Below are 17,596 nucleotides of genomic sequence, written 5' to 3' on the forward strand. Positions count from 1 at the left end.
CTTACAACAAAACATTTGGTCATTTTCTGCTTTTAAAAATGTTGATCAGTATTTTATTAGTCCAAACTGCAGCTGGACGGAGCTGATGAAGATTTTCAGATTTTCAATGACAAATTCAAACCTTTCATCTAAAAATGAAGGAAACAAATAATTATAATTGTCTTCCTTTTACTCACCATGTTTGTTTTTATTTAATCTTCATGAAAATAGAGACTAAAATCTCCAACAACATTTTACTCAAAAACAAACTTAATCAAGTCCAGCTGTGGGTTTTCATTTAAATTAAAGATAATATCTGAGCAAGTTAGAAAACCAGAACCTTTTATCAAAATAGTCCATGATGATTGTTTGTTGCTCAGCAAATAAAATTAAGCAAAAAAAAAATCATATTAAAATCATTTCTGCATAATTTTAACTGAAAAGACAAAATAAATACATTTTGGCCTCTGAGTTTGTTCAACTTGGTGATTTTGTGATAAAGTTTGGAGTAAAACCCGGCTGGTTGAAGTTGCTTTGGACCCAAATAAACGAGGCGTTGATCAACATGTTGACATATTTAACGTTTATTAATCATCAAAATGTTTGTTTGTTTTCTTTACTGGCGACGGCTTGGGGTCTTTTATGACTTTATTTTTATGTTTTTATGATGTAAAGCACTTTGAACAGCCTTGTTGAGACCGATTGATTTAATAACCAATCAATCACGTTCATCTGTGTGTGATTGATTGGTTATTAAATCAATCGGTTTTAGTCATCAGGACTGAAAACTGGCTCTGGTTGTTTCAACGGTTTGTCAGGTTTCTGATCATTTATATTTGCTGCTTCCAGCAGATTTATGGTGACAGAAACATTTCCTGCAACAGGAAGTTGTGGATTTCTGAACAAGCTGTTGCAGCCAGAGAGCAGAACGCTGCGTGTAACGCGCCGACATCCTGCACGGCTCTCCAGGTTCAGACTGACAGAGACGACCTGAGAAACACGGAGCGGGAAACGTTCCAGCTTCATCTCTGAAGCCAAACGTCAGGACAGAAAAGAAGAAAGTTATTTCATTTTCATATTGCGGCGTGGCGTTCTCTGTGCTCACCAGAACCTCACAGACACGCAGATTCTCTTTTCTCTAATCAAATATTTTCTCTAAAATCACATGAAATCTTCTAGTTGACTTTTAAAAACGGAGATTTGAGACGTTAAGATCCCAGAGAGAAACAGAAATAATCCGATCTGTGGAGAAATGTAGTCTGGTGATGCTGCAGTCTGGTGGTGCTGCAGTCTGGTGGTGCTGCAGTCTGGTGGTGCTGCAGTCTGGTGATGCTGCAGTCTGGTGATGCTGCAGTCTGGTGATGCTGCAGTCTGGCGGTGCTGCAGTCTGGCGGTGCTGCTGTCTGGCGATGCTGCAGTCTGGTGATGCTGCAGTCTGGGGATGCTGCAGTCTGGCGATGCTGCAGTCTGGCGATGCTGCTGTCTGGCGATGCTGCAGTCTGGCGGTGCTGCAGTCTGGTGATGCTGCAGTCTGCGTGTGCAGCATCACCCTGACGCAGCGTCATCGTTCTGACCCACGTGTCGCCTGGTCGGTGTTTCTCCTGTTAGAGCAGAAATAAAAACGGTTTGGAGACGTTAGTGAGACAGACGGATCAGTCTGGTTCAGGTCTCAGTCTGAATTGTTCTGTTGGGTCCTGGTCCAATTGACCCAATTAATCCTGGATCTGATCCGTTGTTTGGGGCGTGCTGTGGTGGCGTCGGGGACAGAGCGACCCACGATTGGCGGCCTTGAGTCCTCGACGCGGCCGTCGCAGGTTCGATTCCCGAAGACATTTGCTGCATGTCTTCCCCTCTCCTGTCAGCCTGATGTCATATGAGAGACACTAGAGCCACGAAAAACATGATTCAACATGAACGGAATCAGAATCAGCTCCGATTATCGTCTTAAAATACATTTAAATGATCTTTTAAAGCAAAGATTGTGTGTGTGTGTGTGTGTGTGTGTGTGTGTGTGTGTGTGTGTGTGTGTGTTCGCTCAAATCCCCTGAATGCTCCTCAGTGGCTTCCTGCTGCTCGGGGGTTCTGGTTTCCGACCCGGCGCCGAGCGAAACGAGAGACAGAAATAGAGGCGGGAAACGGCCTGGGCGACGTTCGATCAGGGATTTTAAATGTTTTGATCGTTTTTTTTCCATTTGTGTCTCTTATCTGAAAGCTGGCTGACAGGACAGGAGGGAAGACGTGCGGTAAATATCGTCGGGTCCGGGAATCGAACCCGCGACAGCCTCCAAACATGGGTTGCGCTGCCCGCTACGCCACCGCGGCGCGCCCCCAATCAGGGAGTTTATGCAGATCATTGATGCTTTAAAGCCAATTGATCGTTTTGTTTTTACCTGGAATCTATTTGAACTACATCTGTACTTTTATTGCATTTTAAACTTTAGCTGATTTAAATCTTTTTATTTTGTTTCATTGTCAAATTTAATCAACTTTTATCTCTAAATGTAGATTTTACTTTAATTTCAATAACTCTTTTCTGCTAAATTATTGAATAAATGTCCACATGAGCTCCATAACAAACATATTTGTTGCTCCTCTCGTGTTAATAAAAGCTTAACGCAGTTCTTGGTTTCAGCAGCCATTTATGGACAAAATGAACTAAAAACAAAAGTAACACAAACCCAAATCAGTTCACAATAAATGGAGAATTTACATAAATAAAAGATACAAATGAATAAACCAAACCTCATTAGGAATAAAATTCATTTTAGTTTCTTCAGCTTGAAGCTCATCTGGCTCTTAGTGCGCCAGACAATGTTTCCCCGGGCAACACGTGGTCTGCGGAACGAAATAAAAGGTTCCCCCCATTTGAAACTAAACACTAAACTGAACCTAATGAGTATCAAAACAAATTTACTGGAAACTACCACACATTTAAACTTAATGTTTTATATTAGATCAAATGTAACTACTGCCACTTAAATCAAATAACATTAAAAACAACAAACCAGATGCAGTTGCCTTGACAACAGCTACAATATTTACACCACAGGAATCTTCCCCAGCGTCCAATCAGATCGTTTAGAAGCAGAAATGAAACCCGGTTGGCCGGGAGAAGCGGATGTTGCTTGTGCGTCAGATTAACGGCCGTACCAGAAACGTAACATAAAGGTTCCGGTTCTGGACTTTTTACTCATTAAATTCTACATAATGAAATAGTTTTTAGTCCAGCTCTTTCTTATCTGGATGTTTTAAACTTTGACCTGACAGTTTCCTGACAGCAGCAGTAACGAGCCCCCTGATTGGTTGATGGAACGTTGAGGGTTTGGCAGAATGTGGTGCAGAAAGGAAAAAGAGGCTGACCCTGAAACGCCTCCCGACAGTTTCCTGGCTTTATTGTCTCTGAAGGAAGAACAGAAGATTTTAAATTCATTTTAGAGTTTGTTGGTTTTTTGGAGGAAGATAAAGAAACGCAAACGACTCCAGAGGGAAGGCGATTTAACCGAATGGAGGAAACAGACGGACAGAGGATAAATGTTTCTGTACGCTTCCCAAAACCCTCCAGATGATTTATCACAGCAGAATATTTTGGTTTTCATCAGGAAGCGCTCGGGTCGAGGTGGTCGCTCTCCGGGCGCTGCTCTCTGGGTTCTCTGACTCTCAACGGAACATGAATCTTTAATAAAGTTACTTTAACAGGAGAAATGGAGGAAGGTTTTCCAGGCAGCATCGACTCTTTGCTTTGTTTTTAAGAAGTTTCTACATAAAGTCAGCAGATCCGACTTCATCTCAGCAGTTTTTATTTTTCTGCTTTCTGTCACTTTTAACCTTTCAAAGTCAAAAAACAACAAAACAAAATAAAACTGGTAAAGAATTAATGTTTCAGTTCCTCAGGTATATTTTTCCTTCACTGCTTATTCAGCAGCTGAAACTTTCCTGTATATTTTATATAATAACCAAACCTTACTGTATTTGTTTAGCCAATGATTTTAAACATTTTTAATGTCAAATACAGTTTTAACACTTGAAACAATTATTATTCTTCACCTGAATTCATCCAGCTGAACTTCTGATGTTGGTCCAAAGAACCTGCAACGTCTTTATGGACGGATCTTATTGGCTCTTACATGATCAATACTGTTCTGGGCTCCACCGCTTCATAAACTGTTAATGTATGCAATCAATCAATCAATCAATCAATCAATCAATCAATCAATCAATCAATCAAGTTTATTTGTTTAGAACTTTAAGACACTATAAACTGATTTACATTTAAAAAGTCATGACAGTAAAATATATTGATCAATTTTTCATTGATTATGAAATCAATGAAGCAACAATAACCAGCAGGGTTTCAGTCTGGATTTAAAGGATCTCAGGGTTTCGGCTGTTTTTCAGTTTTCTGGAAGTTTGTTCCAGAATTGTGGTACATAGAAGCTGAATGCTGCTTCTCCATATTTGGTTCTGATGCAGAACCAGAACCAGAACCAGAACCAGAACCAGAACCAGAGCGGTCTGAGGGTTGCAGCAGCAGATCTTTAATCTGAATCTAATCTATAATCTACCAGCAGGATTAAAGTGTGATCTCTAAGGTTTCTCTGATCTGAGCCATTAGAAACGTTCTAAGGCCGACAGTGGAACCGTCTTTATGTGGCTCAGGAGGGTCAGGTCAGAGGTCAACCTGCTCTCTAGTTCCAGCTGGAACAACTGAAGCTGACTCTAGATCTGTAGCTCTAGATCTACAGCTGTAGAGTTGTAAGTGGATTGTTCCTGTTTAGTTTATCTAAACTCTCTTGTTTGTTGTAACCTTTTTGTAACATTTATTTTTCCCAAAAACTTGTTTTTTGCTCTGATTGTAAACAGTTGAGTTTTCCCAGGCCGGTTTCCAACGGCAACACTCTCCAAATGTCAATTTTCACAGAGATGAGTGGAGCAAATCGCCTGACTTTGGTTGTTCAAACACTTGAGCATATATTAAACCAGATACTTCACACACACACACACACACACACACACACACACACACACACACACACACACACACACACACACACACACAGAGTCACACACTACTTGGCATCAATCAAAGCAAAGTGCAGCTTTGAGACGGAGCCGCTGTGAAGGAGGCGTTAAACCTCGTGGGAAACTTTATATTTCAGACGATTTAACTGCTGAAAGCTTTTAGGTTTCCACCTGAAGAACTCCGCTGTCCGTCAGTCGGTCCGCTGTCCATGTGGCTTTTCATGTCAACTGAGAGTGAATGGTTGCAGGGTCAAAGGTGACGCCAGCCTACAAGCTGACATCTTAGATCCCGCCAACGCCTCTGTGGCGTTTCTCCAGAACGGCGCCCCCTGGTGGCAGCATGTTGGAGCTGCTGTCCTGGTTGACCCATTGCCGTTTGGATTCTTTTCCTCTCTGTTTCTGGATGCTGAGCAGCTGGAAGGATTTTTTTTTTACTTTCAGAGTTGTTATGATGCGTAACCATGGCAACTGCAACCCCCAAATCCCTTCAAATGCTAACTGATGTTAGCACATTCTCCCTGTGAATGTGTGGGTTCTCTCTGGGTACTCCAGCTTCCAGGGTTAGATAAAACCCACGGAGCTCCAGATAGGAACGTTCTCATTTGGCTAAGGGTCCAAACAAATCTGTTTGTGTTTTATGGTTCGACCAACCGGCATGTTCACGTCTTCACTGCTAGCAATCAACACTTTACAGCAAACAGCTAGCTAAAGCAGAAACAAGTCAACATGTAATATTTTAATTAAAAAGGTCGAAAAGTTGTTCAGTTTCTCAACTGGTTGGTCAAAGAATTATTTTTAGTTTATAAAAATGAGAGGGGCCACACAAAGCTACTTTAATGGGCCACAAATGGCCCCTGCGCCACACTTCAGACTCCCCTGCTGTTGGTGTTTAGATTCTGGCGCTGATGGTGGAGCATAAATTACCCAGAATGCTTCAGAGTGAATCCTCCCATCAGCCTGTAATGTCTGGTTGGGATCGGCGTTTCTTCCTGGTGATTCCACCAGATTGACGAGCGAGGCGCCGACATCTGGGTGGAGGCTGCACAAAAAGACACATCTGATCACATCGCTGTGTGTCTCAGTCACACGCCCACACACACACACACACACACACACACACACACACCTGACAGCCTCTCCTCCTTCACTGACAGCAGAGCCTGTTTTGCTGCAACAGGGACTTCTCCGCATTGCATGCAGCTTCAGAAACCAGCAGACATGTTCATGCTGACTCAAGACTGCAGATGAAAAGAGCAGGTCGCCGTGAAAACATGGGCACTCACACACACACACACTCACACACACACACACACGCGTCAGGGATCACACACCACTCCATCGCTGCAGCTTCTAGATGAATTAACGGGGGAAAAAACGACAAATCAGCCGTTTAGTTCTGGATTATTGACAAACCAGAAACTTTAACGAGTGGTTTAATCCAACTGGTTTAATCTAACTGGTTTAATCTAACTGGTTTAATCCAACTGGTTTAATCCAACTGGTTTAATCCAACTGGTTTAATCCGACTGGTTTAATCCGACTGGTTTAATCTGACTGGTTTAATCCGACTGGTTTAATCCGACTGGTTTAATCTGACTGGTTTAATCTAACTGGTTTAATCCAACTGGTTTAATCCGACTGGTTTTACAGGAAGCACTAAGGTATTCACGCCCTCTGACTTCCTTTCATTTTATTAAAATAATGAGGAAGGAAAATGATTTCCTCATTACTTTATAAATAAAATCTGCAGGTTTCCACCCCCTTTACTCTCACACCACAAAATACAATCCAGAGCAGCACGCTGTCCAGCAGACAGTTTTAATGAGCAGGTTGGTCATCCAATCAGACGCCTTTCATTCATCAATCAGAGCAACACATTCTGCTAAAGCAACAGAAACGACTTCATGGATAAATCATCTTGTTAAAATTAATCAGAAAGTTTCTTCTTTTCTTGTTATAAGGAGTAACTTTCTCAAATAATGAGAAAATTACTCATAAGTTTCTTATGATGATTAACTTTCTTGTTTTACTGAGTTTTGCATCATTATAAGGAGAAAGTGTTTCATAACGAGACACGTTTTATGTTTTTCATAACAAAGTTTCTCGTTAATACAAGATAAGTTTTATATGTCGTTATTATAGTAAGAAACTATAATAACGACACTACGGTTAAAAGTTTCTCTTGTGAAGTTTTCTCATGAACAAATGAAATCTAAACTTTCTGTAAAACACTGAAATGCTCACCTGTTCTCCCACAGCCTGAAACCAACTAGAAAAGTATCAAACCAGTCTGGAAACGAGTAAAATAAGAAAGCTCCGGAACCTGGAGGTCCGCTCTGGACGGGCGGATTGTTTCCCATGTTTACTCTGGCTGGAGCAGCCTGGCGGGGGGGTCCGCACGCCACAATAACTGACAGCAAAATTACAGAGGGAAATTACTGTTATTCCACAATTAAATTATATATAGCGTGTGGAATCAGCCCTGACCAGAGCGGCGCTGCTCATGTGTGAAACTGGATCCACTCACCAAGGCCGGCCGGCGGGACGATGGAGCCAGAAGGAGGAGGAGGGAGAAGAAGAGACGAAGCAAAAACGGGCAGATCCTGACCGGCTGGAAACATGGCCCGAACCACGACGGCCAAGCTAACCCTGTGGGCCCAACCCGGTCCGTTCCCCCGGGAGAACTGGGCCCCAACTATAAATGAACCGGTTCCAATCTGTAAATGAACCGGTTCCAAACTGTAAATTAACCAGTTCTAATCTGTAAATGAACCAGTTCTAATCTTTAAATGAACTGGTTCCAATCTGTAAATGAACCAGTTCCAATCTTTAAATGAACCGGTTCCAATCTGTAAATGAACCGGTTCCAATTTTCAAATGAACCAGTTCCCAGCTGTAAATGAACCAGTTCAAATCTGTAAACAAACCAGTTCTAATCTGTAAATGAACCGGTTCCAATTTTCAAATGAACCAGTTCCCAGCTGTAAATGAACCAGTTCAAATCTGTAAATGAACCAGTTCAAATCTGTAAACGAACCAGTTCCAAAATGTAAATGAACCAGTTCTAATCTGTAAATGAACTGGTTCTAATCTGTAAATGAACCAGTTCTAATCTGTAAATGAACTGGTTCTAATCTGTAAATGAACCGGTTCCAATCTTTAAATGAACCAGTTCAAATCTGTAAATGAACCAGTTCAAATCTGTAAATGAACCAGTTCTAATCTGTAAATGAACCAGTTCTAATCTGTAAATGAACTGGTTTTCTGCTTGACTCGTTTCCTCCCCTCGCTGCCGTTCTCTGGATTGTTTTTGGCTGACATGTAAAGTGAACAGATCCAATCTGTTTTCTGCCCGGTGAAATTAATGATCCTTGAAAATTGGTCAGAAGCAGAAAGGTGACCTGAGCCACCCTTGTAGTTGTTGCTCTTGTTGCTAGTGCTGTTGTTGCTAGTGTTGTTGCTTTTGTTGTTGTTGCTTTTGTTGTTGATGCTAGTGTTGCTAGTGTTGTTGATGCTAGTGTTGTTGATGTTGTTTTTAGTGTTGTTGTTGTTGCTGCTGTTTGATGTTGTTGTCATTGTTGTTTCTAGTGTTGTTGTTGTTGTTGCTGCTGTTTGTTGTCGCTAGTGTTGTTGCTTTTGTTGTGGTTGCTAGTGTTGTTGTTGTTGTTGCTAGTGTTGTTGCTAGTGTTGTTGTTGCTGTTGTTGATAGTGTTGTTGCTGCTTTTGTTGTTGCTGTTGTTGTTGTTGTTGTTGTTGTTGTTGCTAGTGTTGTTGTTGCTAATGTTGTTGTTGTTGCTGTTGTTGTAGCTAGTGTTGTTGCTTTTGTTGTTGTTGCTAGTGTTGTTGTTGCTTTTGTTGTTGTTGCTAGTGTTGTTGTTGCTAATGTTGTTGTTGTTGCTGGTGTTTCTGTTGTTGTAGCTAGTGCTGTTGTTGTTGTTGCTAGTGTTGTTGTTGCTGCTTTTGTTGTTGCTAGTGTTGTTGCTGTTGTTGTAGCTAGTGCTGTTGTTGTTGTTGCTAGTGTTGTTGCTTTTGTTGTTGTTGCTCGTGTTGTTGTTGCTAGTGTTGTTGTTGCTGCTTTTGTTGTTGCTGTTGTTGTAGCTAGTGTTGTTGTTGTTGTTGCTAGTGTTGTTGCTGTTGTTGTTGTTGCTAGTGTTGTTGTTGCTAATGTTGTTGTTGTTGTTGCTAGTGCTGTTGTTGTTGTTGTTGCTAGTGTTGTTGCTTTTGTTGTTGTTGCTAGTGTTGTTGTTGCTGCTTTTGTTGTTGCTGTTGTTGTAGCTAGTGTTGTTGTTGTTGTTGTTGCTAGTGTTGTTGCTGTTGTTGTTGTTGCTAGTGTTGTTGTTGCTAATGTTGTTGTTGTTGCTGTTGTAGCTAGTGCTGTTGTTGTTGTTGTTGCTAGTGTTGTTGCTTTTGTTGTTATTGCTAGTGTTGTTGTTGCTAATGTTGTTGTTGCTAGTGCTGTTGTTGTTGTTGTTGTTGTTGTTGCTAGTGTTGTTGCTTTTGTTGTTGTTGCTAGTGTTGTTGTTGTTGCTTTTGTTGTTGTTGTTGCTAGTGTTGTTGTTGCTAATGTTGTTGTTGTTGCTGTTGTTGTAGCTAGTGCTGTTGTTGTTGTTGTTGCTAGTGTTGTTGCTTTTGTTGTTATTGCTAGTGTTGTTGTTGCTAATGTTGTTGTTGTTGTAGCTAGTGCTGTTGTTGTTGTTGTTGCTAGTGTTGTTGCTTTTGTTGTTATTGCTAGTGTTGTTGTTGCTAATGTTGTTGTTGTTGTTGCTAGTGCTGTTGTTGTTGTTGTTGCTAGTGTTGTTGCTTTTGTTGTTGTTGCTAGTGTTGTTGTTGTTGCTAGTGTTGTTGTTGTTGCTTTTGTTGTTGCTGTTGCTGTTCTTTACCTGCTAGAAAAGTTTCAAATGAGTCTGAGGCTCATTTTTGAATTAGTTTTATGTTTCCAGTGTTTTTATAAACCTGGTGGAGCAAAACAAATAGAAATATCCAGAAATAAACTTGATATTAAACCCTGTAGACAGCAAAAAAGGTTTTTTTCTTCTGTTGATTATTTTCTCTCTGTTTTTTAGCTAAATTGAAACATTTCTTTTTTATGAGTAAAACTCAAATATTTGGAGAAAAATCAGACATTCTTCAATTAATAATTTTTAATTTTCTTGTTCCCATTTCTGAACTGAAAAACATTAAACTATATTTTATTAACGGATTCATTTAAATTGTACTAATTTAACATGTTAGTGTAGTTTCTATATTTCTTCATGTTTGCATTTTAAGAGACATGTTAGCATGTTAGCACATTAGCGTGCCAGCAGCTTGTTCCCATCTGTCAGTATCATCCCAGAGGGAATTATCTTCTCCACGTCTTTGCATGAGAACTACAGGAAATCAATAAGGGTAGTGTTTCTCCAGCACACACAGCGCTGGGTGTTGTTCCACATATGCATTACTCTTGCGTATGCGGTAATGAGAGACGGCGGTATTGTTCATTCCTGTCCAGGTCGATATGACGACTGAGACGCTGCAGATTGCGCCCGGCTGCGGCCGCTGACAGCAGAGACGCTTTCTGGAGGAAAACAGATGAAATGAATTCATGTTCATGTTTTTGGACCCAAACACCAAAATGTGATGGAAAGTCAGGAACTTTTTAAACAGAAACTCTGCAGCAGAAATGTGAAACTGGATCTTTCAGTTGTCTACGTCCTGCTAACTTTGGAGAAACAGGAAAATGTATTTCAGATTTTCAGATGTTTTTGTCTGACAGCCAGAAGGTTGTGGGTTCAACTCCTCACCAGCTCTGGCTCCCAGTTACTCCAGTTTCATCCCACCATCTGAAAACCCTGGAAAGCTGGGAAATCTAACTCTGCCTGTGACAAGCCTTGGTGTCCCTAAGGGATGCTTCATTGGGCCAGGTTTTCAAAACATTTTTCTTGCTTCCTTTGGGTTGAATCTCGCCTCACTACAATATTTTGCAGATGTCATGCAGATTTCTATGAGTTCTGGTAAAAAACACTTCAAGCTACATTGAAGAGGTGAAGTTGTGGCTGAAGTCTTTCTGAGATAAACATGTTCACTCCTCCAAACATCTAAATCTAAATATTATTGTTGTATTTTCCATTTTGCCTCATACAGCAGCGGTTTCAGTTTCCAGTCTGTCCTCCATTGTTCATGCTGGTTTAATCTAACATGGCAGCTCTCAAAATTAAAATAATTCTTGTTTATTGCATGCAACATATTTACTGATTTTACGTCTCTAATGTTTTTGCCTCTTTTTAGCAGTTTATTCTACAACAATTGGTCAACTTCTTGTTTTTATTTTTCTTTATAAATTGAATTATAAAGTTGAATGAAGTTGCACTGAACTGATTGGTGGATCAGAATCTGAACTTGATAGAGTTAAACAAACTCGAGAGTTTGAATAAAATAAAACCTGTTCTGTTGATTTAAATTAAATAAAATGGACAGTTTAAAACATCTGAAAAATCAAAATCAAATGATTATTCACCATCCTGTCTTTTTTGTCCTGCAGCACCCTCAACAACAACAACATCACCCTCATCCCGCTGTCCAGCTTCAACCACATGCCCAAGCTCCGGACGCTGTGAGTACAACACACACACACACACACACACACGTTTTTTTTTCTCTAAATGAGTTTTATTCAACTGTCCTGACAGCTAAATAACTTCAGATTGTGAAACTTGGTTTTGTATTTTATTTTGGGGCGTCACACTGAATACATGTGCACAACACATTTTCAGATTTTTATTTCAGAATGTTTTTTTTTCTAAACCATGTTTCATTTATCAGTTTTGCCTGAATTTCTCTTTGAAGAAAAAACAGCAGTGTGTGTGTGTGGGCGTGTGTGTGTGTGTGTGTGCGCACATGTCTGTTTCTAATACCTTGTGGGGATCATTGTCCTGACATATACCACATTGTGGGGACCCACTGCGAAGCCTCTGTCCCACAAGGGGAAATACTGTTTTTGGGTCAGAGGTCAGATTTAGGACTAAGGTCTGAATTGAGTTTTGGTTAGAGTTAGGATAAGGGTTAGGCTGTAGAATTAAATGGAAGTCAATGAAAAGTCCCCACAAAAATAGCCACGCAAACACGTGTGTGTGACTGTAACTGTGTGTGTGACCTGCGACAGCCTGCATCCTGACTCATTAAAGCGTCCTGCAGTCAGAAGCTGATCCGTTCTTCGTCGTTTTAATCCTCCTTGTCAGTAATTAGGGCTCGGCAGGGGGGTGGGCTGGGACGTGGCTATCTCCAGGCGGGGCAGTGACTATAACCTGGATTTATAATGGGGCACGGTATTAAATCTGCCGCCCGCTGCTAGCTTCAATGTGAGCGTCTTGCTCTTTAACAAGATTTGTCCTCGGCTTTATTACAAAGGCAGGCTGAGAGCGGTAGGCTCACAAAACGCTGACAACACATTCTGCTCTTCCTTCTCCTCCTCTTCCCCCTGCTGCTGCTCTTCGTCTCTGTGCTGCACCTGATGCTTTCTGCAGCAGCGCATTAATTTTATGAATACTTGTAGCCCTGTGTATTTTACATTACTTACAGTTTGGAACATTTCTGTAACTTGTTTTCTCACTACGTCTGGAGCGATATTTATCATCATCATGATTAGAGTTCATGAATTCTTAGTGTGAGCTTTTGGAGTAAAATAAATCTTTTTAAAATCTCAGCTGTTTTCTGGTTCAGATAACATTTCACACAGCTGCTCAGTGTTCAATTATAAAGCAAAGAAATTCTTCATATTTTCCTCAATTTTTTGTGCATAAATCAAAGTAAAATTTGGTTAAAAACCAGATAAAACTGATATTCTTCCACATCATTTCCTGTTTTCATTCCCAGTTTTTCCATTTCTCCAGATTGAGATTACTAGTCCAGTCCAGATTAACGGTCTCTCTCCTCTTCCTCATCTTCTTTGCAGCCGTTTGCACTCCAACAACCTCCACTGCGACTGCCACCTGGCCTGGCTCTCTGATTGGCTGAGGGCCCGGCGGGGCTTGGCCCCCTTCACGCAGTGCATGTCCCCGGCTCACATGAGGGGCCTCAACGTCCCTGACGTCCAGAAAAAGGACTTCATCTGCACCGGTGAGTCGGCAAAAACATTTAATTCTTTAGTTTTTGTTTAAACAAACCGTTTGTAATGAAGCTTCCAGATGAGATTCTCCTCAGTTAAAGAGGAATTATGGAGGCATGGAGGGGAAACCAACAAACCATGTTCAGAAACAGTTACAGAAATTATGGCCACAGCACAAAAAATACAAATGTCTGTGTAAAAAAATACCACCTGCTGAAAGTGAGAGAGAGTGGAAGCATCTGGCTCCTCTGCTCCAATATAATGTAGAAAAGGTTTGAATTAAAGAACACGTCATTCAACGCAAAGATCTATAATCATACAAAATAAATGAGTCTAGGAATAAGAAAGAAGAAAAACAGACAGACAAAGTGTAAAATAAATTACTAAATAAATCATCAGTCAAAGGTTTCAGGAAAATGTTTTTGTAATTAAAAAAGAAACATGATCCTCCTTTTATTAGTAATCAGTTTGAGGGATTCTTCTAGAGATTTTAGTTATTTTGTTTCTGAATGAAACATTTCGCATATTTGATAATAAAATTTAAATTTTGTCTATCTTTAGTCTAAAAACTTCTATTTTAAGAATCACACAGACTGAGAAGTTTACATTAAGCATTACAAACTGAGTTTGGACTTAAAACAATAAAATGAACAGTAGCTCATTTTATTTTCCATTCTGGTCATCAGTTTTGATGACCAGGCAATTGAATGGGAGACATGATGGAAAATAAGTATACAGCTTTTTAATATTGCAGTGCAAAACTTGCAACAGTAATGCTTCTATTTTAGTTCATCAGAGGAGATGAAACAGCTGTGTTATCATTGGGTTTTTAAAAGTTAGTGTAGTGCGCCTGTGAGCCGAGCTAGCAGTGCAGTTTTTATACATGACACCTGCATTGACCAGTATTTGTCTTCATAAATAAACCTTCCAGAGCCTCCATTTTGAGTGAACAGTGGCATACGATCTGCGGCGAGTTACAAAAATATGGATATGCATGAGCGTGGCTAACAGACAGCTAACAGACAGCTAACTGATGCCTAACAAATGACTACCTGATGGCTAACATACGGCTACCTGATGGCTAACATACGGCTAACTGATGGCTAACAGGCTGCTAATGCCTGCACCAGTCAATGTGTTGACTTTAAACCAGAAAGCCTCTGCCATTTTTTATTTCACCATAACTAACTTCTCCACCTCTCCATCAGCACTGAATCCTGGTGTGCCTGAATCAGTTTGTTGCTGTTGATTAGTTTTAGCTCTGCTGCCACCTAGTGACTGGAGGACTGCTTAATAATTGAAACGAATAAAAACATGAATGTTGAGAAGTATTGATTTAAAATCTTGTCATTCCTCCTTGTCTTCTTCATGTCATGCAGGACTCTTCACAGCTCCTCAGCATTTATCGCCTCTTCCTTTTATTCTGTTTCCATCTCAGCTGCTTCCTGTGTCTCTGCTCTCTTCTTGCTCATAACCACTCATATTTTATGTGCATATTTTGGCAAAATAATAAGCAGCATTAAGATTCAGTTTCTTCCTTTTTCATATCAAAGAGATTGGGTGTTTTCCCAAAAGGTTTTTATGCCTCAAAAACAACACAGCAGCCACCACCAGAGATTAAAGTTCATTCTGAGGAGACAAACCCAATAGTAAGAAATATCCTGTAATATGAGGAATTATGGATAAAACTTCAGCTGCAGCAGGAAGTAGAAACGCAGCTCCAGTCTGCAGAAGAGTCTTTTTGTTTCTGGCTTTGAGCGCCAAATACCTGTTCTGAAAATATGAGGAACAAAAGCAGAAACTGGCTGTCCGTTACTGATTGCAGGTCCAGCGCAGATGGAGCCAAGGGCATGTGCACCTCAGGTCGCAGTCTGCCCCCCCAGCTGCAGCTGCAACAACAACATCGTGGACTGCCGGCGGAAAGGTCTGACAGAGATCCCAGCCAACCTCCCAGAGGGCATTGTGGAAATGTAAGCTCTCCTGGGTTCACTTTACTTTCCCTGCAGCTGATCAGGTTTTCACTCTGGTTTATTGGGTTAGTGTTAGCTTCTGCTAATTTATTTACGTGTTTAGTAGTTTAGCGTTACAACAGTTCTTTTGAACTGGAACTTATCGCTTGATAACTTCTTATCAATTGAAAGATTGAAAGATTATGTTGCATACGTATTCATGCCTATTGTCCAATTAGCGATTTCTCAGGTCTCCAACTGGGACATACCCTTTCCATTTGGTTAATGTAGCGTTTTTGTAATTTGTAATTGTGCTTCGATAATATTGTATTTTTGAATTTGCTGAAGTGGTTTACACCTCAGGGCCACCGTACACCACTGGCAATAACTACTACTGATTTTAGTTAAGACATATTTTCCATTACAACCATGGTGGCCATTTTTGTAAAACGTCTACCAGAAAAAAGAAACACAAGATTAAGAAAACATGGTTATGAAAAAAGGAAGCAACAATTTGACAACAATTTGAGAGTAAAAATTTTGTTTCCATGATGACCATGGTGGCCATCTTCAAAAAGCATAAACATTGTCAATAAGGATGATTTCTATGGTTCCAGTTATAAATGACTTGACATCCAAAGTATTTATCAGTAATAAATATTGACATGTTTAGTGCAAAAAACATTTTCCTTGATGACCATGGTGGCCATCTTGAGTTTTTCAGAGGCTAACATTTTTGTTTTGTTGTGTTTTTTTCCAAAAACAAAGCCAAGTTACGTTATGTGAAAGATTTTGAAATATTTTTGATAAAGTTTTGGCACTAGGATGAGGTGGTTATTTTGGGTGTATCAAAATTGGTTTATTTTACAAAACTGCAACAGAAACACTTTTTTCATGAGTCACATTAACAACAACAAGAAGTTGCTGCTGGTGTAAACCACAAAGAAGATAACAGGAAGTAGTTGATGGTGATGGTGCATTGTGTACATTTTAATGATTTGTTGCATAAACATACTTTTTCACGTGCAAAATTTTGTTGTTTGATATTAGTGGAATATCGATAAAGATTTGTGCATATTTGTCAGCTATTGTCACAGTAACACAGTTTTCTATAAAAGAAATCATAAATAGTTATTATTGTCACTTTTGTTGTTTTCATAATATTAACACAAAATATCATGATGAAAATTTTAAGTCTATATTGCCCACAGCTAGTACTACGATGGAGGAAAAATGTCTCAAACACATCAATAAAAGCCTGAAATTCTGATGTTACACTCACATACACACGTTTCACCAGGGGACATATTTGATATCTGTATCGACCGGCGTCCCCGGCCTGTTTGTGCAGAGGATAGCTGCTTGATTGCTGTGACTGAAGGAGAAACTCTGCAGGACATTTCTACCACAGTTCTTTTTACAGCTCCTAATGTGACCATTGATATAAAACAAACTGTATAATTTATTTTCTCAGTTATAGCAGACATTTCATTAAATGAAATACTCTTACTTTGTAAAATAAACTTAGTTCTATTGGTACTAATTATAAATGCCTGGAAATGATTTTGTGTCATCGTTTGACTTATTACGATCATTTTAGATGTATTCTATGTTAAAAGAATAACTTTTCTTTTTGTGGCATTTTACTCCGTTTTTCGACATTTTGCAGCACTTCATGGTGTTTTGCTACAATTTACTGTTTTGCAGTGTTTGCAACATTTTGCTGCGTATTGTGGCTTTTCACAGAACTCTGCCCTCTGGGTTGTTTGCAGTGTTTTGCAGCATTTTCCAGTGGTGGCATTTCACAGGGCCATCCTCTCTTGTTTCAAGCGGTTTTGATGAATGATGTTGCCATAGACAGAAGCAGAGTTTAACAGTTTGACATATCGGCAGTTCTTCAATGATGTCTGTGTTCATCCTCTGAATTCGTCGCCGTTGTTTGCTTCCGTCAGCTTCTGTTTTCATCAAGGTGTGACCTACTTCTTGTTTCACCTGTACTGAGGTTCTGAGGTTGATATGCTTTAAACCATGAAGACATTTCAGCCTCTCCTTCAGCCAGGAGTCGGCTCCTCTGGTCGGCTTGGTTCTGATTGGTTCTGTCAGAACCAAAGTGTCCTGGTTTCCTCCAAGTCTGGATGGAAATCAGGTTTACTGATTGCAGATGAATGCGGTCAGAACCAGAACCAGGAAGATGTTTTGGTTTTCATTCTAATTGGATCAGAGTTTCAGATTTATCTTCATTATTGATAGAAAGGAGGCAGATATGGATGGATGGATAAAGGGAAAAAAGGAGGGATTGAGAAGGATGTGAAGAGAAGAGAAGAAGGGGAGGAGAAGGGCTGGATTAGTTTCCATTCATCATCCTGACAGCCGACCCTCTGGCCGGCCTTGGGACCTCACCACATCCTTCACTTTCTCTCCTCTAATTTCTCCTTTGCTGTCCTTTTTTCCCTCCATCCTCTCCTCCTCTTCTTCCTTCTCCTCTCTTCCTCTTCCTCCATCTTCACATCTTTTAATCCTCATCTTTTGATGTTCTGGAGTAAATCTGATGATTTTTTTGGTTCAT

The 17,596-nt window shown here is 40.2% G+C and overlaps 1 protein-coding gene across 1 annotated transcript in view; it reads left to right on the top strand.

Moving 5' to 3' along the window:
• The window catches only part of slit3 (slit homolog 3 (Drosophila)), a 178,945-nt gene that overhangs the window by 115,230 nt on the left and 46,119 nt on the right, over positions 1–17,596 (top strand). The window contains exons 7-9 of the mRNA XM_044127829.1: positions 11,519–11,590; positions 12,929–13,092; positions 14,907–15,051. Of these exons, the coding sequence (XP_043983764.1) occupies positions 11,519–11,590; positions 12,929–13,092; positions 14,907–15,051 (381 nt within the window). The remainder of the gene's footprint in view (positions 1–11,518; positions 11,591–12,928; positions 13,093–14,906; positions 15,052–17,596) is intronic.

This window comes from Gambusia affinis, linkage group LG09 (genome assembly GCF_019740435.1).
Source record: "Gambusia affinis linkage group LG09, SWU_Gaff_1.0, whole genome shotgun sequence".
Taxonomy (NCBI): Eukaryota; Metazoa; Chordata; class Actinopteri; order Cyprinodontiformes; family Poeciliidae; genus Gambusia; species Gambusia affinis.